The sequence below is a fragment of the Bacillus rossius genome, chromosome 10 (assembly GCF_032445375.1).
Source record: "Bacillus rossius redtenbacheri isolate Brsri chromosome 10, Brsri_v3, whole genome shotgun sequence".
NCBI classification, from domain to species: Eukaryota; Metazoa; Arthropoda; class Insecta; order Phasmatodea; family Bacillidae; genus Bacillus; species Bacillus rossius.
In genome coordinates this window covers 54,154,982-54,177,443 of record NC_086337.1, presented here as the reverse complement: position 1 = coordinate 54,177,443, position 22,462 = coordinate 54,154,982, and the positions used below count along the sequence as shown (strand labels likewise).

The 22,462-nt window shown below is 40.0% G+C and overlaps 1 protein-coding gene across 2 annotated transcripts in view; it reads right to left on the bottom strand.

The window, feature by feature from the left end:
- Positions 1-22,462, bottom strand: part of LOC134536158 (serine/threonine-protein phosphatase 2A 56 kDa regulatory subunit gamma isoform) — a 32,963-nt gene that overhangs the window by 3,539 nt on the left and 6,962 nt on the right. For both annotated transcript variants that reach the window (XM_063375785.1, XM_063375784.1), the window contains exons 4-12: positions 9,754-9,953; positions 8,904-9,037; positions 8,744-8,813; positions 8,059-8,189; positions 7,057-7,116; positions 5,430-5,643; positions 4,089-4,208; positions 2,883-3,010; positions 630-731 (exon numbers count right to left, since the gene is read on the bottom strand). In XM_063375785.1, the coding sequence (XP_063231855.1) occupies positions 630-731; positions 2,883-3,010; positions 4,089-4,208; positions 5,430-5,643; positions 7,057-7,116; positions 8,059-8,189; positions 8,744-8,813; positions 8,904-9,037; positions 9,754-9,953 (1,159 nt within the window). The remainder of the gene's footprint in view (positions 1-629; positions 732-2,882; positions 3,011-4,088; positions 4,209-5,429; positions 5,644-7,056; positions 7,117-8,058; positions 8,190-8,743; positions 8,814-8,903; positions 9,038-9,753; positions 9,954-22,462) is intronic.

Genomic DNA, 22,462 nt, shown 5'->3' with positions numbered 1-22,462 from the left:
TGCACTCCGCTCCCTCCCTCCCTGCACCCACACGCTCTCTCGCATTTGTGTCGCTGTACTGCGAGTATTTTGTACATATTATCTGTTTGTCATCATCGTTGGGTTGCTCTGTCTGTAGCTTATGTGTGTATACATACACACACAAGCATATTCACATGTGCATGTGCACACAAACACACGTGCATGTGCACACAAACACACGTGCATGTGCACACAAACACACACAGAACAGTTTGATTATTTGTAAACTGATACATGAAGGTATGTAGTAACAAAATAATTTTTTATTGTGTCATAAAGTTGTACTATTATTTTTATTTGATACTCCTTCCTTTGCTTTGTTAAAGTGCAACATAAAATTTCATAATTTATTTTTTTTTTGCTCCTGGGGAAAAAGCCTAAATTTTACATTTTTTATATTTCGTGAACACTCCTACATTAGTACTGGTGTCAATGCTTACATAAAACAAACCTAAAAGAAACATTTCCACACATGTAAATTACAGCACATTCAGCAAAAACAGACCTTGCGCGGTAAAAGCAGTTCACCAAACTGAGGGTATACTTTATATCACCTTTTGAAAGCTGCCTAAATTCAATGAACCGAGGCAAAATGCATCTATACTCACTTCTGCCTCTCTTGCTTGTATTGCTGAGTGCACTCATCGAACAGCTTCTGGTTCATTTCCATGAACAGTTTCAGGGCGTTGTATATCAGGCCGTGGATCGTTCTGGAAGAAAGTCACATATCAATCTAAGTTGTAATTTTTCTTTTACTTGTATTTTACAATCACATATTAACGTACGCACATATAGCTAGTACAGTAAAACCTTTTTGTTGCGACCCCATTTATTGCGACCACCTCTATTACAATCCGATTTTGAGGAATCGTGAAATAATTGCCGAAAATCCGAATAAAATCGGACAGAAAATAAATTTCTTGTGGTGAGTAGCGTGTTACTGCGTTTCTCTTGCCGAATGCTGTACTGCCGTAGGCAGCGCATATCTAAAAATAGATACCACTTCCTGTCGACCGCTGTCAGCGCTTGACAACCCCCATTCCACGAATCACGTTATCTGCTTCATTTTAACGAGAATAAAAATATATTAAAACTGTCAGCAAATTGATAAAAGCTTTATGTGTCCGCAAAACAGGGCACAACACTGGCCCGCCAGTTGTTTTCATTTAAAACGTGGCTAAAGAACTTGTATGGATCAGGCTGAAAACATCCGGCAATACGTATAGGTTATAAGGAATCTTGCTATGAATTGAGATGTTATGTTTTTCGAGTAGATATACACAGCGACCAACTGGATGCACGCCCGCCTCGACTTGTTTTATTAACTGCCGCGGCGATGTTTATTTTGACAGCTCAAGCAATTATCTTTTCCCGTGGGTTGACAGAAAAAGGTCGCTTCACCCAGCATAAAAAAAAAAAGGCTACACCATGTATTCCTCAAGCAGGAAACACACTGGCTGCCGTCTGTCTCCCCCCGCACTTATCTTTCTTCTAACATTCCACGTACTCGCCTCTCACGCGAGCAATAACGAAGCGACCACGCATTGGGCCATTTTATGCTTTTTATGGTGACAGCAGCTTGATTTTATTTGGTATATTCCTTTTCATAGGACCCTTGCTATTAAAATACACTTATATTTAAGTTTGAAAGCTTGTAAATTCCTTGCCAGAGATGACTGAACTCGAACTTGGTGTGAAAAGTGACATATTTTGACATACTTTATTTTGGGCGTATTTGGTGGGGAGGGAGGGGTCCGAAAATATTTACAACGATCTTACCTCTCCCTCACCGCATTAGTACCCCATTCATAACAGCCAAATTTTAAGGGAGAAGGGAGGGTGAAAAGAGCATTTTCTCACTGAACGTTTTTCAAAGGGGAGCAAAGTTGGGGTGTTATAAGGGAGGACACTAGATGGTTTTGTGTCTGGGAGGGATGAGCTAGCCTTGAAGAATGTTAACGAGGGGAGGGAGGGGTGAGCTTATGCGTCATGAAGCCGCTGCCGCCAGCCAGCCGGGCGAGCTTCGTGTGCGCCCACTCGCGTTGCAGAACCTACCTCTGCCATATTTTTAAAGGAAATGTGCCGTTATTTTTTTGTTATTTTTACATGAACATTATTGGAAGTATTAAAGCCGACACAAAAATACGCTGTGTGTTAAAATTAACAGATTATAATGATCTTTCATTTCGTTTTTTTCTTCTTATTTTCACATTTTGGTCAAAATGTCCAATTTTTTGACGGTTCCCGAAAATGTATTCGTAAAATCACTGCTTCGTTAAACCCGGAGTTCGTGACATCGGGGTTCTAGTGTATTTAACTACGGGATGCAGAAAACGTACATTTTAACTAACCAGTAAAAATAAACTGTCTTTTGACATATTTTCTTTAGAGGTGGCCTGTAGGGCGACGGACTTGTCATGAAGGTTGAAGTGGGTTTAAAGCAAAGCCGTCTAGCATTGTGAGTGACAGCATCCTGCCATTGTACGGCTGATTTCTTAGCGAGTAATGGTGTGGGAGGGGGGTGGGGGGGTTGAAATTGACTGAAAATTTAGGAAAACATCTATTACGACCCCCCCCCCCCCCCTATTAAGACCCTATTCCTGGGAACCGTGAGGGCTCGTTTCAGAGAGATTTGACTGTAACTGCTATTGATTATTCGACTACATATTTATCCTTTGATACAATAATATATTTTCCCCACCCCAAAACCTATTTTTAATGTTGAGTACAGTACAAACTGCATACTTATTAAATTATATCAACATTTTAAAAACATTATTTGTATTTTTATCTTTAAAATAAATATGATAGCAAAGAGGAGCATATTCTAGTGACACTGCTTGGGTGTTGTGGACACCCACTTGTTCCAGTGGGACTTGGAGTTGCGGTACAGCGACGGGAACATGATGGGCAGGATCTCGCCGGCGTTGTCGCTGATGAGAGACATGATGTACTCGTTGTTCCAGTAGTACAGGGCCCGTTCCGCCACCTGCACACATCGCCGCGTGGCAGGCATCGCTCAACACACACACCGTCGCTCAGCTCTGTTACTCTGCAGACCTGTGCAAGTATCCCAACACCAACAGTTTACTACTAGTGTTGGATTCATCATCAAATACTAAACATTTGACAAAGCATAACTCGTGAGTTTGCAAATGAGACATGTTACCACTAAATTTGTTCCTCGCTTTCTCAAACAGAATAAAAAAATAAATATTGATTGAATTTAACGAGGACTTGAAAAAAGAGAATGAAAGCGATCCAAACTTTTTGACCAGTCATTACAGGCGATGAGAGTTGATGTTACGGGTATGACCCAAAAACCAAGCAAGCGTCACGCCAGTGAAAGAGTACCAACTCCCCCAAACCAAAAAAAGCGAGACAAATGAGGTCAAATGTTAAGACGATTATCTTTTCAAGGAACTGTGCACCGGGAATTTTTTTACCCAGGCCAGACAGTTAACCAACACTTTTATTTATAAGTTTTAAGACATTTGCGAGAGGATGTGCGGATCAAAAGCCCGGAACTTTGGCGATCAGGTGCCTGGTTCCTTCATCAAGACAATGCTCCCGCACACACGGCCTTACGAGTAAACCACTATTTGGCATCTCGGAGGTGGTCTGTCTTTCCCCACCCTCCGTATTCGCCACACCTAGCCCCGTGTCACTTCTTCCTGTTCCCCCGAGAATAAAAATAAATCTAAATGGGAAGCATTCTGATGAGGTGGAGGCGGTAAAACAACTTCGCAAAGGGCATTGGAGGACATCAAAGTTTTAGAGTTCCAGAGGTGTTTCAAACAGTGGGAAGAAAGACTTGACAAGTGCATCGCATCTAATGGTAGAGTACTTTGAAGGTGATAGAAGGAATTTTGTAAAAAAGGGTAATAAATAAATTTTTATAACAAAAAAAAATTTTTTTTTGGGTCCCCCTTGTACACCAACTGCTGCTCCATTAATAAAAAAATTTAAATTTAAAAAACTACCTAGTACCGAAAGTACCAGGGATTCTCGGTCCTGTTAAAGACTTAGCGCTGAAAATCAGTCAGGGCTGCCTGCCAACACGCTACCTGGAAGTGAGGGCTGGAGACGCACTTGGCGAGCTGCCGGAACAGAGGGTCCATCACCTTCTGGAACTCTGCGGGCTCGATCACGTCCAGGATCTCCTCCAGCTCGTTGAGGTACATCACCTGCACACACGGGGACGTAGCCAGTAGCCACGTAGCCGGGGGGGAGGCCCCTCCCTTCAGGGATTTCAATGAAGAAAAAAAAAATCTAGTGAAGACGGAATAAGAAAATTAAACAACTCGGCTACATATGGTTACAGAGAGCTTTATTTGGAAGGACTACTGTAATCCTTAATGTGGTCTACAGTAAATGCATTTCCACCCGCATCCAGCCCAACATGTCTCACACACAGAAGCGGCAGGAATTGTTTGCAACAATTTTCTTTTAATGCCAGTTTGCACACATGTTAGCTGTAGGCATCTCTTTCATACAAACATGACGTGTGTTTCATGTATTTAATAATATAAATACATATGTTTTAATGATTGTTTTAACAAAAACATTAATTAGGAAAAAAAGTATTATAAACAATTAAATAAAAACCAAAATATAAAATTTTCAGTTTTCTTTTCTAAAGAAAAATCATTACTTAAATTTACATGAGTAAACGTTGGCTTTTTGAACATCTACCGTTCCTTGAGATTTTAATTTGACAATTTTCTTTCAATCTCAATTAAAAAGAAAACTTAGCCATTAACAATGATATAATGGTTGTACTGGACCCTCTCCTTCACAAGATCCTGGCCGTGCGACTGTGGCACGCACTTTCCCATGACAACCCCGCGCTCACTTGCTACAGTTCTGTTTCACAGTCACAATCACAGTCAACTCTGGTCAACTAACCTCACGTTCATATCCACAAGACTAATTATATTATAACCAATGTAATTCATTTATTTTAATTACTTATTTTATGTGGCGAAGTTATAGGCCTACCTGTATTCTACATCTATGCAAACAAAGACATTTGGCACACAATTTTTCTGACCATGATTCATTAAAAACCATACATGTTTTAAACAGAAGAAAATGACATACTCTGTGTTAAGAAACGATGTGAAAAGTTACTTTAATATTTTTTAATCTTAGTTCACTTTATTAAACTACATATTTTTTTGAAGAAAGAAAGAAGTGTGGGTGATATCCCAACTGCATGCCAACTACGTAATTTTGTAACAAAACCTAGATTTTTTATAATCTGATTAATCAAGGATTTTGTTTTGCTTCTTGCCCATATTACCTGGATCATCCGGGTTTTTGATTGTCCGGATTGCCTTCGCTTGTGGTTAGCCCGGACGATCGAGGTTTAACGTTAACAGCACACACGTGCCAGAGCGACGCACCTCTTTGGGGGAGTGGGTCTTGGGCCAGAACTTGAGCAGGCAGCGGATGACGGCCTCTGTGAGCGAGGGGTCCTTCTCCAGGAACTGCACCACGCAGTAGGCCAGCTGCGGGTGGTACACAGACAGGGACTTGACCTTGTGCAGCGGCAGCAGCACCTTCAGCAGGAACACCTTGTGCTCCTCCTTCAGCGGCAGCGCGAAGCCGTTGATGATGCTGCGCACAGACCACGCCCGGTGCACGCGTTACACGGGGTGACCTTTCCAGGACCTCTTCGTAACATTACCTTACAACGTTTTCATATCACATGGTAATTTTAAATATATATAAAGTAATCTCTTGATTAACCGAGTAAATGTAGACTGCAGAAACCTCGGCTAAGCAAAATATCGGCTAACAATGATGTAATAAGAAAATAGTTAAGATTTAAATTGTAGACTGCAGAAACCTCGGATAAGAAAAATATTGGATAACAATGATGTAATAAGAAAATATTTTAGAGTGTAAGTTGGCCTACAGTTATATATCGGGGTGATTTTTTTTTTTTTTTTTTTTTTTTTTTTTTTTTTTTTTTTTTTTTTTTTTTTTTTTTTTTTCCAGTGTTTCTGCAGCGTAGATTCTTTCACGTCCCTCTGTGATTCGCCCAAACGACTGTCGTCTTTGATGTTAGTTTTCTTTAAGCGTCCTGCCAATAGATCACTTTCTCGGTCCTCAAATGTTACGACAATCTTTGTGGTAAAATTGCTTCAGTTCGTCTCGGATAATGTGGAAACCTTGGTTAGTCAAAGCTTGGTGATTCGAGACACTACTGTAATAAGGCCCGTGCTGAAGCAAAGAATCAGTCTCTCTTTTGTTCAGTCGACCGGGCCTCGCCATAACTACGATGCACGATGAAAAATTAAAACCTATTTTTTTGTGTGTTCTAAAGCTGGTTTTTTTCTGTGCTTTTAGACTGCAGATTTTACCGACAGCAAAAACTGTATAAACAGATTAGTATTTAAATAAATCATACTTCTTTGCAACATTATTTTATCAAATTTGTTCTTAACACTTTACATCAGCTTGCTTTAGCCAAATTGACTGACAGTCAAATGGATCACAAGATTTCAGTAGTGGGAATTATGTGAGAGCAGAGTAAAAACCAACAAACTAGGGGCAGGTTTCTGCACACAATCCCCAAAATTCAAGGTCATAAAACCCACACACACTACTGTTACATATTAATTTAAAATATTTATTCTGAGAATTACAAGTTGGACAACATATGCCGCCAAAATTCATTTCTTACTGTTTTGCTCAGTGAATTATTGAGATACTGTAGAAATTACTTTTAAAAAAAAAATTCAATTCCTTCATGAGTATGACATAATTCATTCTAACAATTGTAAAAAATTTGTTTCACATGCAATCCCTGCTTAAACATTTCAAATTTTTACACTATCTCATACAAATATACACTTACATTACTCACATTTTTTATATGAAAATCAGATTATTACAAAAATTTCATTAGCAAAATTCAATAAACAAAACTTATTCACCTAATCCATATAAATTTTAAAATTCTTCAAAAGAAAGCAATTTTCATATAAAAATTATTTTAAAAAAAGCTGATTTTCATTTTCTTACCTGCCCAGTATCTCCAATAGTTCTGCAATGCCGTTATGATGTTCTGTTTCATATATAAACCTGCAAAGAAAATACATTGCTGATTCATATTATGTAAAACAATCTTGCTGGTTTCATAAAATTGGGTATATCAACACAGGGGGAAAAAAAACACGACCGCATATGAGAAATGCTGTGGAGAAAAAACTCAATAAATTAAAAATTTTTAATTTAAGAGAGGCACTCTTTGACTGATTTAATGAAAAACCAAAGTTTTATCATTATTTTTTTAACAATGGTATGACATTAAATAAGACATCTTAATGTAATTGGATCCATAAATCTATGTGATATCATAACCAGGGAGAAGATATGGTGAATTGTGAAAAAACCAAAATAACACCAAAAAGCAGGTCAAAACACAGCGTAACAACGAAATTAAAGTTAATACACCATGTAGCACCTAAATGCAGGTTATATCATGAAACTAAGTAGCATTTAAACAAAACTTAATTCAAATCACAAAAAAAAGGAATCCTTTACAGTTTAAAATTCAAGGCATGTTATTTCCAGACAAAAAATTGTATCAATATGTATTTATCAGAAAGTTTTTTTTTAAATTTATTTTATTGTGCATGTCTAATTGAATAAATTTTAAACCATAAATGCTTGCTAATTTATTTTTATTATTCTGAATGCATCTGTTTTAGACCAATTTATTAAAAAATTATTTCACTCTAAACACGCAGCATATAAATTCTACACCTATTTTGGTGGAGTTAAGTATTACAAAACAGTGTTTATAAAAATAAAAACAATAACACCAAAATGCTTCGTTTTAAAAACGAAATTGGACTAAAACTAAAACCATAAAATCAGAATCCTAATCATAACATAACTTGACAATTGATAAGAAGCGCACAACCGTTCAACATTTCCAATCTTTATAAATTCAAAATTAGATGAAACAAAACATGCCCAAAAAAAAAAAAGTCCTCTGCAGTTGGAATCCTCAGCACTCACCTGTAAAATATGTTGTTTATCTGTTTCCTGATGTATGCCCGCAAACCCAGGAATTTCCCGTATATCCGGTGAAGCGTGGTCTTCAGGAAGTCCCGCTCGCGGGGGTCTTCAGAGTCAAACAGCTCTAGAAGCTGGAACAGTTCGACGGACCGCATTTGAACACGACCGGCTGAAACTACACAAGTTACACGACTAGCTCAACTGGATGATTAAGGCATTCATACCATGAAAAAGTCAACTACTCAAATATATACAACTGCAGTAGTTGAAATGTAAAATATAAATATGCCAATCAATGCAATGACACAAAAAAAAACCTGCAAATTTAACAGAGGATCACTTCTAAGAAGCAGTCCTGCTATTTACCAGCAATTTGTTATAATTGTGCTACAACTGGCTACGTGTAATTTTAAAAATTTCAAGCAAACAGCATATTTGGAAATAAAATTACCATGGAAAAATGAATCCAATGTGACAAAACTTGTGAAATCACACTTTTGCTCTCATTTACGTTTACTTAAAAGCACTACATTAAGCTGGGAAAAACTAAAGCAAATTAAAAAAAAAAAAAAAAATATTTTACTTGAAATGTGCACAATTTTTTTGGGTGTTTATTTTTTTACCACGCACCGGACTCCGGGGTAATCAGGTCACGCTAGGTGTGACGGTAGCTCCGCAAACTAACCTGGAGGACAAACTTCTGATCAATATATCGCTTAGCAACATTTGGCTGGAAGTCTGGAGATTCTAAAAACCTGGGACAGAGAGACAACACACAGAGAGTTGGCATCGGGCGAGAGGAACTGAGCATACCTTGAGGCGGGGCCACGGCCGGCATGCACTACCTTAAGAAGAACTCGTAGACGAGCTGCAGGTGGGGCCAGGCCGCCTCCAGGGTCGGCTCGTCCTCCTCGGGGTCGAACTCCGCTCCGTTGGGGTTGCTGGAGGGCGGCAGCGTCCGGAACAGGTTCACCGCGAACTGCCGGGACAACGCACCACTCGCTGCAACCAGGGCTGCAACTGGAGTCTCTGGCACCCGGGGCATGAATGGATTCATGCGCCCCCTCCCCCCCTCTTTTTTTTGCACATACCACACCAATAAAGTGTCGGGTTCCGGGGTCGTCCCACGGAAAAATGGTGCTATTTAAGCATTTTCCATACCTACATGTAACAGTTTCTGTGCTACTGTTAACTTCCATGCATGAACCCACTATGTCCATAAAGTAGGTAGTCCGTATAATCACTAGACTTGTTCATTAAATATGTTGAGACGTTATGTTGTAAATCAGATTAGACATTCCTGGCGTGCAAGTTAAAAAAACTTTTTACCAGTTACCAGTTGTAGTAGGAATTACAATGCAAGCGATTTCGGCGCCCCCAACAGCTTTGCGCCCGGGGCGCATGCCCCGCTTGTCACCCCCCCCCCCCCCCTAGTTACGGCCCTGGCTGCAACGCTCCTAGCTAGTGGTGAACAGCGATGAAACCAAAAACAACAACTAATTCATCGCATTTTATTTAATGCTTCACAAAAGCCGTTGCCTTCGTGCGCGCACGGAAATAAATTTAAAAACTCATTTTTGTGCTCGTGGTTCATGGAAGTGAAACACGGCACAGTTAACCCGGCCCGGACAGTCGGGAGTCTACTGTGCATGTACACGACACAAGCACAGCTCACGACACGGGGGGCCACCATACCATGTTCACGGACTCGGGGTAGATGGGCTCGGTGATGACGTTGCGCTGCGTCGTCACGAACTCCACCATCTCGTGGAGCGCGGCGCGCTTCACCTCCTTCCATTTCAGGTCGGACAGCGGGTCGGCTACGAAGTCGAACAGGACGCAGCACTGCCTGATCTTCTGCACAAAGAGCTCCTCGCGCTCGTTGCTGGTCGCATCTGGAACACGGTCGTCCGGCCGTCACTTCGTCGGCCCGCCTTCGAGCCAAATGGACCGAGCCGCGCACGCTGAGAGAGGGAGAGATGCCGGGAATATGCCCTCTTGGATCCAAAATTTTTTAGATCGGATTAAAATTTCAATAATCACGATTGAAAATTTGTCTTCATTAACCCATTTGCATCTACAAGCGTACTAGTATGCAGCTATTTTTCTGGCCGATAACACCATAGGCGTACTGGTACGCAAAATGGCTAATTTGCCTGAAAAACTTGAAAAAATCCCTTTAGAATGAAAATAACCCCTCAGAGTAGATAGTATTGTAATAACAAAGGTATATTATCGTGAAACTTAAACTATTATTAAAATTTTATTTAAAGAATAAAAATATAATGAAAATAGAAAATAACTTTAATAATAGTAAAATATAAAAAAGTTTATGGATTCCATGGTATGTCTAACATTAAAGTAAGTGGATGCAAATGGGTTAAGGCAGAAAGCACATATCCGTAAATTTTCACAGACATAACATTGTGAGAATTTTGAAAATTTCAACCCATTTAATACATAGAAATAAATTATTTCTGGGACCATCAATAATTCTCTGGGGTTAAATATCTGTTGAAACCAAAACTTTAAACGTCAATCACTCCATTATACTGATTTATGTAATATGCTTTAATAAAATAAAATTATCATTATAAAAATACAAAAAAAAAGTTGTGAACAAAAAACTTTGGATCCGAAATGGCATACATTTGTTTCTTCCTTTCTCCCCAGCCCAGCTACTAGCAAATCTCTTCATTACTTGAGTCACATTTCAAAAAATTTCACTACTTATTGGTTTCCTCTTGCTGAAAATGTACACGGAATGTGAATCTCAAGCTAGCACAAGTTTATTTCTGTGACTGCCATGCAATCACAGCACGAAACTGCCTACTGTCTCTCTCATACTGTCACAGAAACCTTGACATTCCTCATCCTGCTGCTTATCCCAAGTTTTCAATACCTCAGTTTTCTGGTATATTAGCCTAGGTACTAATAAAAAATGTTAAAATACTACAAACGAAACCATTCACTCACACCCGCATTACTCAAAAAAAATATGTTTATTTCTTACACGCATTAGAAATTATATGTACTAATTTTTTATGTAATACACTAACCTATTGTAAAATTAATAGTTGTAAACAATTATCACAATTTGGTTACATAACTTTTGTTACAGAAAAATATTATACAGCACATTGGATATAGAATAAATGATTTTACATAAATATATAAGCTGAAGTACTCAGCACTGCTTAGGATGTATTCAGTGTAAAGAAAGATTTTTTTTAGAGAGGGTAATTCAGATACAAAAAATAAATGATTGATTTCAGAAATTTAAACTACTGGTGGATGGAGGATGGGAGAAGTTTTATTTTGAAATCAAATGAAGACAGTAATTTTTGATTTATTTTGAGGTCAACTGTGCCAAATTTCATCAAGTACACTGACCCAAAATATAATATGGGGTGTTATTTCAGTATCTTATGTAGACAGTGATCTTCCTTACTGTTTTATCAAAATTAGATGTGGGCAGTAATTTTTGTCAAGTGTGCAAAATTTCATACAGAAGTACCAAAATTCTGCTTCATGGGAGAGGGAAGGGGGAAATGGGAGTGATTTTTTAGAAATATTTTGTAGACAGTGACAATACTCTTGTTTTGAAGGCTATGTGAGAAAAATTTAATGAAGCTTGGAGTAAAACTTATTTATAAAAAAAAACCATACAAGCATATAAAAAAAACACATAAACTCTTCTTTATATGTATTTATAATCATACATAAATTTCCTAATCAATCATTTTGATTGTGTGTATATGATTAAATTTAATACAATTAAAAAAATATATGTTATACCCATACCCAATGGGGTAAAAAAAATCAAACTAATGGATTGAGCTATGTATTAATAAACTAGCTAATGCCCCGCATGCATTGCTATGCCTCAATTTTTTTGTGTAAATTGTTTGAAGTAGGTACATATGTATATACAAAACATCTCTCCCTCTATAATGTCCCTATATAAATCTCACTATATTACTCTCTCTCTCTCTCTCTCTCTATTATATATATATATATATATATATATCACTGTATATATATATCCAGATCACTCCATATCCCTCTATCACTCTCTATGTATCTATGTTTCTATCTATATCCCAATCTATATATCCCTCAAACGCACCTAACCACTGAGCTAATTAAATAAAAATTTTTAGGAAAATATATGGTTATTAATGTTCTAATCCCAAGATTATCACACATGTATTTTTTAATTTGTGATTATTAATTTTTTGTCACTATTAAAGTTTATAAAATGTATTCCAGAATAGTTTTGCTATCACAAATATTTAATTGGCACACTTGAATGCTTGATATGACCACAATGTTCATGTCAGTGAACATATACAAGTTAATGCTGCCAGACGCGGTCGACTATATGGACGACTTTGGCACAGGGTGTCGGATAAGCATTAGATTTTATTAAGTCCATGATGCGTGCGAACTTCATTGCATTTTCATCTGTATAACGAAACATGTGCACCACCTTTAAATGTTTCTTACTCTGTGTTCCTCTGTCACATTAAATGACAAACTTAACGCTTTGGCAAAATGTCCTGGCTTACACCACAACCCCCGACATCTCACAAAGTTTTTGGAGCAGTGTTCGCCACAAAAAATGGTAAATGTGTTGTTTCACATCCCACAACCTTACACATTTGGCTTCAAGTGAGTGCATAGATCATAATGGTCTCCAAACGAATAGGTTGTGTAACTATGTTGTTCAGAAATTTCGTTCGCACCAGGGTAGGGTTGGGACCAAAACTTCGACCCATGGCACGAGATCAGGCGCCGCGGAATGACCTCATGCCGAAGAGGGGTTAGTGGAGGATCGAGTGAGAGTCTTAACGACTCGCCGAGGCCATTAGAGGCGGGTGAGCTCTTGAGAGAGGGGTTTGGAAGGGGAAGGTGGGGCAGCCCCAGCACGGGGTCCCCGGGAGCCTCCACGGCAGTGGTATCAGGTCCAGGCCGCTGCGGACGCTCTTGAGGGAGGAAGCAGGCCTGGGGAGGAGGGGGGAGGGGGCTCACCCATGAGCAGCGGCAGCTGGCGGGGCAGCCCCAGCTGGCCGCCGCTGAACACCAGCACGGGGTCCCCGGGAGCCTCCACGGCGGCGGCTACCAGGTCCAGGCCGCTGTGGAAGCTGGGGCTCTTGGGAAGGCCACCCAGGGCGCCGGGGGCCGGCGCGTCGCGGCAGAACATGGGCCTGCCCCCGGGCCCCACCTCGCTGTGCACCATCGCGACATCCACCGCAGCTAGGGCATCCCCCCCCCGACCCCCGCGGCGACTCCCCGGCACGGAAACTCTCCCCTCAAGTCGCCGCCGGACGGGCGACCAACAATGGCCGACACAGTTTCTTCCCGAGCGCGGAGGCGGCTGGCGCGCAGGCCCCGGCTAGTTCGTTGGCGCGCCGCGGCGCTGCGGTCGCCGCCGATCAATCCCGGCAGGAGAGTAACACGGTAACACGGTAACACGGCCAATCGGGCGAGGCGTCGCGCGGAGCGGCAGTTCAAGCACGTTCCGTTTGTAACGTTCGTTCAGAAAATACCTGTAAGAGTGCAATCAAAATAATATACATTATCTTCTGTCCAATACCAAATAAGTTATTTTTATCGGCCGATTTATCTTCTTCGGACATTAAGAAATGTCTCATGACAATGTCAAACAAATACGCTGATTCATCTATAGACTTTTTTTAGTGTTAGTTTTTTTTTTCTGACTGTAGTCACTGAATATATATATTCACACTCACAGTGCTTTAGTCTCACGTCTCGCCCACGAGGTTATGGGAGACGGGCATCGGGGATTGACGAAGGAAGCGCTCATGGCCCGGTAATCGAGCGAAACACTGGCTGCAGAAACACTAAGGATAAATATATAAGCCCACGCGAGAGGGGAACTCTTAATCATAATCAGTGCTATTTGTTGAGTATTGCTTATGGTCGTTTCTGCCATTTCCCCTGCATACTAGCATTTATGTTCTTTCTACGTCCATTCCGTTGTCATGAGATTTACTTTAACACGTTTTTGTTCACACAATTATGGAGACCATGTACGTAGTTATGAGTGTGTGTCCTAGAGACTCAAAACGTAATAACTGGTGTGCAGTCCAGGTAATCATTACTATACTACATCTAAATTAATTAAATGTATTAAATCCTAATACAAGAACAATATTAGTGACACTTTGCGTCAGGCCTCAATAACTTAGGGCATATGTACAACTTTATACTACTAGTGGTGGTCTCACTCAGCCTCGGTATGAACAGAATGCTTTTTCGCCAACACTCTCCATTCCTTTCTTGTGCATACACCGTTGGTGGTTTATTTACGCTATTTGTCATAGATAAACCTCACATCAATACATAAACACGGAAGGACAAGACAATATCAGATGATGTAAAATGTTACATGCCAAGAAGAAACAGAAAATTCTACGGAACGAATTCAGTAAGAAAAAATTACAGCAACAAGAATAGTCGCAACAAGAACAGTAAATACAGACAAACAACCAAATTGGACCACACAGCTACGCACAGAAGAACACAGAGATGAAACTAAACAGATTATCTGGGACAACACAATGAAGACAGCGCGGAAGAACATCGTAGGCTTTTTGTGAGAAAACAGTTGCGACGTTTCGGGAACTTAAGATTGTTCTCGTCATCCAATGCAAACACAAATTCATGACAACCAATGCAAACCATCAAATAGCAGGTTCATGAAATTATTTTTAATCGATATTTCCTATTGCAAGGATCACTCAAATGACGTACTCTCCACTCCATGCGGAACTATTAATATTATAGGCAATGTTATCAGCATGGATATTGCACAGTGCTTTCCCCTCTAAATACTTGCGCATCACGCCACTGCATCGCCAATACGACAAAAGGGGTCGTTACCACAACGCCGAACGCCAAATTGACCGCAACGCCGACAGCTAGAAAACTGCTGTGTACCACAACGCCAAAATACAGTAACGCCGAAAAATGTACCACAACCTAACCTAACCTAGGCTAGCCTAACCTAGCCTAACCTTTGTGGCAGTCCTGCAATGACATATTTCGGCGTTAATGTAATTCGGCGTTGTAGTACACAGTTTTCTAGCTGTCGGCGTTGTAGTAAATTTGGCATTCGGCGTTATTGTACGTTCGGCGTTGTGGTATTTCGGCGTTGTGGTGCGTCCCCCGGTAAAAGCCATGGCTAAAGAGGCGATGGGATTATAGCATCCACAGCTCGAACTGATAACGCGAAAAGTGATATCGCAGTTCACACTCAACAGCTATGAGCCAGCAGCTTGTCACTTTTCACTCATACATTAACCTAAAACCATTCCTCCACAGCAAGAGCGTATATCTCGGTTTGGGGGGGGGGGGGGGGGGGCGCTCTGGAACCAAGGGAAGCCTTCATTTCACAGACGAGAGAGCCACACCCGAAGTTCCCCGAAGTTCATGCTTTTTTTCAGTATCTTTAATGTAGCTATCCTAACCAAATCAACCGTCCACGATGTTTTAAAGTTTTTTTTATAATGTAGCTAACCTAACCTAATTGACCATTAGTATCCTTTTATCAACACCGCCATATATATTTACAATGAACAAAAAAAACCGAAGATGCACGATCGGTAGGGACCGGAAAAATTCGCGGTTTCGATGACCTTCACGATAGACTATACATTCCTGTATATACCAAGGAAAATAACGCCAGTTCATAGGCTGCTGACCTGCGAGTCATCTCTACTGGTTTGCCTGTGATTCGATACTTCTTTGGTTGAGGGTTTCTCATTGGCCTGGAGCCGTGGAGGCGAACACTGAGCTAATAGGAAAAGCAGCTTAAAGGTATAATTATGTGAATTCCAACGCATCACGAAAAGAATTCGCGAATTTTTCCGGTCTCTAACGATCGGGCGTTTGGCTCTCTCGTCTGTGAAAAGAAGGCTTCCCTGGAATCAAGACGCCCCTCACCGACAGGGCCCGCTCGCGCTCGCTAAGGCGTGACTGTGAAACACGTTTGATGTCAAAAACTATGCTTTATGGAAAAACTTTTATATTTTACAGTTTTCTGCTTATTGCATGCTTATAAACCAACATACGGGCAGTGTACAACATACAAGCAGCCTATCTAGAGATGACATCTCTCGGCCGACCTGCGCCCCTGCTCCACGCTATTACGTGGACTATTAAGGCGCCCGCCTCGCCAGGGGTGGGTGTGTGTGTGTGTGTGTGTGTGTGTGTCGGTGAGGCAGGATAAGCACAACGCTCGCTGGTGCTTATAGCGCGGTGTCTCCTCTGGAATGGCGCGCAGTCTTCTCGTCGTCACAGGACAACTGTGAGATCTGAGCGGTGACCGTAACATCAAATGGCCTAGAAATGAATATGAAGGTGTAATTAATGTCCCTTAAGTGCTTTCATGAATGTGTACTGGTTGTTTTACGCCTAAAAATTACTCTGAAAACATGCGTTTTAGCCATTTTATCTCTTATAAAAAGAACTTTTCGATCTTCAGCGAGCTCTTAAATGCTTTTCGTAAGCAGACCCCACTCGGATATCTCGAGTAGTTATGAAATCGCGTTGTTTTTCCTGAAGCTCTGCACACCGTGTGTGTTCCCGGGTAGGCGGGGGCCTTAACACTCCTGCGAGGGTCGCTACATTAAGAAGGTTACAAGGTGAGTACCAAACAAAAATAAACCACTCCAGAGCAACTAACAGCAAATTAAAAAAAAATGAGAAAGCACATTTTCGATTTAAGTATTTAATGCTCTGCATGAATGTTCTTGGCATATTGGAGGAAAGTAAAAGTCATAGCCCAGTATTTATTCAACGATTATAGTGCATGAAATAAACATTCAATGACAAAAATAAAAATATAAATAATGAAACAAATATGAGCTACAAACCAAGTTATGTGCGAAAAAAACTGTATTCAGGTACTAAAACAAAAGACCCTTAAAGAATGCATCCGACACGTCTCCGGAAATCTTTATCGCAAAATCTGCTTAGGACACGCTACAAGCTTTTTTTACTTCACTTCTATAAAAAATTATAATATTCATGCATAACCATAAGCCCGGACTAAATTAGTAGTCTACTTATTTAATAGTGTAGCATCTAGTATATATCTAATAAATCACGTAAAAGAACAGGCATTATTTTAAGGAAATACTTGTTTGGAAAAAATACTCTAAAAGTTAAACTTGCTCCCCCCCCCCCCCCCCCCCCCCGTTTTTTTAACCTTCCTGGTTAAAAAAAAAAGTTCTGGATTCGACAATGCCCTCTAAGGGCGCATCAGTGGGCGGCCGAAGTGTGTTACAAAAATAAAATAGGAATTAAAACGTAAACAACCAATTTCTGAACAATTTCTTAACAGGTTGGTTGTTGTCACTGTTGATGCGGTACTCTTGTCCTCGTGTGTTGGCTGTTTGCGGAGGTTTCGCCTGCTACGGTACGTACGAGGGTGGGAGTCCATGTATTTGCAGTGACAACATTGTATTTGTCTGTGTGTGTCGTGCCCACCATAGAAGTCTAATGTCTAAAGTCTGTTGGCGGGCATGTTACAATTTTTAAATAAATAAAATAAAGAAATAATACAACTTCGGAATAATGTAAGTACGAAATGTCGACATTGCGTCTCTGTGAGAAGTCATTGAGGTTCAATTACACCCTCCCCTCCTTTTTTTTAATTTCCGCTGTGAGCTGGATATCCACTATAACACACAGAATCGCTCTTGAAGCGAGTGAGGACCGCCTACGCAAGGAGCGGAATACGACTCCGAATAACGTAATCGATTCACGGACGCGCACTGCTTGTGTCAACGTATTTTCCGTTCGGCGGAATCGATTTCTGGCGGTGAATATTTCATCCATCCAAGAAGTGCGCTGACATTTTGTTTCTACCTCGCCCCTCGCCTTCTACGGGCCCGACGCTACCGCTGACGTCTGTTCAAAACAGACGCTAGAAGCACCAGCGAGCGTCGCGCTTATCATCCCGCCTCACCGACACACATACACCCCTGACTAGGCGGGCCCCTTAATAATTCCTGGTCGTGAAAAACAAAACAACGAAATTATATGCTTGGATTTAGGTAAACATCTGCTTCATATTATAATACAAGACCAAATTCAAACGTCTTAAACTTTGTTGCGCGCAGATGTAGCTATGACTTATGTGGCGTGCGTGTGCAACTGTGCTCAGGGGCGCAACAACAGGGGGGGGGGGGGGGGGCAAGGGTACTTTGCTCCCCCCCCCCCCTCTGAATCCTTGAAGTGGGGGCAAACGGGGACAAAGAAAGTGTTGTGTAATCAATTTTTAGATAATAAAACTGCTTAAATAGCACCATTTTCCACCTTGAAATACAAATTTTCCCGGGGGAGGACACCCGGACCCCCCTGCTTCAATAGGGGGGATCGATGATTCTTTATAAAAAGGTATATTGCCCCCCCCCCCCCCTTTTGGAAATTTAGTTGTTGCGCCCCTGACTGTGCTGTTAGCGGGCTATCGCGAACGTAGTTCAGGCTTTCATCGGTAGGGGTTTATATAGCATTGCTAGAGTAAGCAGTGAGCTTACGTCACAGCCACTGTCTTGGATTCTGATGTTACAGCCACCATCTTGTTTTCGTAGGCCGGAGCTCGCCATCTTGGATTTTGTTTCTTCTGGAAGTCGCCATCTCGGATGATGAAATGTTAGCAATCTTCGTTTCCGCTGTTTGATTCCTGCAGTGTGCATTGCTCTGTCTCGTGCACATAAGGTCAATGTTCCGTTACTTACTTGTATTATGGCTCTTAGACATATTAAATTTATTTTATTCAAAATACATTGGAAGCGAGGAGATTCGAACCATGACAACTCCGACCTCTGGTATGGAAAACATATGCCTTTGACCACATGGCCATCAAAATATTCACCAGACTGAGAATTAAATAAGATATATATATAAATAACACATTGTTGGACTAGTATTTTTTTTTATATTATGAAGAATTAATAGCAGCATCTGTAGAGTCTCAAGCTGCCATCTTTATTTTAAATACTTGCTACCAGCAGTACTAGTGTCACATATTGCACACACCGTCTGCTAGAGATCGCTGCCACCATATTAGTTTATTTTTATCCCCTAGAGTTCAGTAGTGCCAGTCACCAGATCGTCACTTGTCTTTGAATCCGCCATCTTGTCGGCGTAATTGTGTCGCGTATTGCACACTAGAGATCGACATTGGAGCCAAATGCAGTTGGAGCCAGTTGGAACAAATGTATACAGTTGGATCCAAGTGCATTTGAAACAATTGAAGCCAAGTGCATTTGAAGCAATTATAGCCAAGTGCAGTTTGAGAAATAGGAGCTATTGTAGCCAGATGTAAAACCATAAATTATTAACTACAACTTTAATCTAAAATATTTTTTATATGACCAACTATTACTGCAAGGGGAGGAAAATAACAGGGATTGAAAGAAAAAAAAATCATAAATTCCTTCGAAAGGACACAATAGAATCCATCCATTTTTTTTCTGAAACAATTTTTGATAAGATGAGTCTTCTGCACGAGATTGGAGAAAAAAAAAAAAAAAAGTTAGAATTAAGCTTAATTTCAACCAAATAGCTATAAGTTATTATTGTTTAAAGTTAAAAAAATTGGACAGTCAAACTCAACAAAATATGACAGAAAACTTTTTCAGGTGGATGCAAGTGCGAGAACACACTTCCTGACCAATAATAAATCCATGTGTGAAGAGCTCCAGGCGTGAGCCATGTTTGTTGATGGAGCTGATCAACAGCACACATGTGCACAGTGTTCCGACCTTGGGCGAGGTACGCATCAATAAATCACTGCTTCAGCAGGATGACGAGCATTATCCCAGCGTGGCCTGTGCCACTCCGAGTTCGCGCGGAGGCCCGCTGAACAGCACTCGTGGCCCTGTCTCTCGTCGCAAGTTTGTGGCCAGCTAAATATTAACCATGTAAAGGCCATTAGAGAATGCATTTATGGTGTGAAACCATAATAGATAATAATTTATAGTACTGACAATAGATTAACCACTGACATGTTTAGGCACTCTCACACAAGACTAGCAAATTATCGTAATAAGCCTTAATGCACAAATATTTTGGCAAATTAACACTTTTAAGACTGGAAAATTGTGCAATATTTAATAAGCCTGACTGACATTTTCCACCATTCTTTTTTTAAGTTTCATTTTTAAAATTTAATAGTAAATTCATTGTTATAATTACATTTTGGTATTCTACATGGTAAGAAAGCTTTTAATTTGTTCTTTTCAGTTATATAATATAAAATATATTTAGTATGCAACAGATTACGCAGAGTTTCCGCTTGTAAAGCATGTGAGTGCCAGCTGACAAAACACAGTTGTAGCCAGTATTTTCCATAAATCAAAACAACATTTATCTTCATAAAATGTCCCTCTGGGTGAGTTCTAAGAGGGGTGGAACGAGCTATAAGGGAAGGTGATACAGTAAAAGGGGTGGGGAGTTTAGGAGATTGGAAGAAGTTTAACTCACGTGAAACTCCCCTTGTCACCAGACTGATGCCCGATTGCAACAACTTCAGGAATGCTACAAAATATTTTTTTTTCTCCCTATTTCACATTTAGTCAGATGGATTCAAAGTGAATGATATCTCAAAAGTTTGTCTGCACACTTTAAATTTACTTCATGAAACTAATATTTAAAGAGTAAAACTTTAGTTAAAATATGTAAACGACATGTTTTAAAGCTTTTTTTGTATCAACTATAAACAAGGCTCAATGGAAATTAAATAAAAATAAAATGCAGCACACACACATTACACGTGTTTGATTATTGTACTACTAACTAACTTTTATTAGAAAATAATAATACAATTAGGCCCTTTAAAAAAATATTTACTAGCTTCTGGACATATATCAAGATTCCTGAGCACACTGAATGAGCAAAAGTGGGTATAATCCCGCAAGTTAGAACTTGCACATCACGTTTGTTGATATTTAAAAGACAATGCTCCATTAGTTTATTTTAAAAAACTATGTTCCTTGAACAAGTATTTGAGTTGATTGGCTTTTGGGTTGTAGCCGCGTCAAAGGCGAAGATATATTCGCCTTTGATGCGGCTATAAACCAGAAGACAAGCAACCCCAGACAATTGGCGCGAAAGCCTGCGATTTTTACTAAGTATTTATTAGAGTGCCTAAAGCACACTTAGGTAAGGAAAATCAAAACAATCACAATAAGTAATATGTACTTTACTTTACTTCAAGTTACGCGTGTTCAAGAGACCCTAATTGGCTCACAAATTGAATTACATACTGCATTTGGCTGACAAAAAAATTACTACAATAACCAATTTAAATGCATATACCCCTGATTAAATCTGGTAGCGTGAACTGCCTGCAACCTAACCTAACCCAATTAAACATTAACTTAAGCTGAACTCACAATGATCCATCGCATCCATCCCATCCATCTATCAATCACATCACCTCAAGCCAATCAGAAGGCCCAGAAAATTCCATTCGACAAAAACATCCCAAGCTTTAACTTTCGACGGACGAATGAAATTATAACCTTAAAAATGTTTGCAAGGTATTGCCAGCAACTTTCATCCTCTTACAAGGTTTTTCAGTTTGTTTATCTGCGTAGCTACTTCCATTACATTTTTTTAACTTGCATTTGAACACATTTTAAAGTTTGATATTTTATACAAAAATCGACAGACATGGTTAAGTGCAATTAATTACATACTGTAAATTGAAAATATTGAACTAAATATCACTTACATGATCGATCAATAATCTAATCTACCTATACAAGAGAAATTTTCACCACGGTTTAAGCCCCCATGTCTGTTCACAGCACCAAATTAAAAAAAAAAATTTTTGTCGGACATGTGGTGTTGTGAATCGCTAGGTTTGTTGACGGACCAATGGATGGTGGACGGACGGATGACAGGTCAATAGAGTCCAGCTTTACCAAAACATAACCTAACCCAACCTTCACTTCAGACCTATGTCCATTTACAGTGATGTTGACAAGATGTTAAAACATTTATTTAGGTATTCTTAACGAGGCCTAATAGTCTATCAATTTTTTTTTTAACCAACCAACACATTTTTGACAAACTTGACCACCTTTAAGACTGTGACCAACTCACTAAAACTTAAATTTTGACACTTTACTTTACACCCTTAACTAAGGCCGGAATTACTACATCCTGCTGCCTCCGTCGATTATATGATGTGCAGCCAATCAGAGGGCCCAAAAAAATGTATCAGTCTGTCCACCAAAAGTCTGACAAGCAAATACTTTTGATGGATGTACGGATTACATCTATGGGTTGGTTGCGGCAGTCAAATGTCACCAAAACACAGGCATGTGGAGCTTGCATTTGTACATTCATTTTTCTGCGC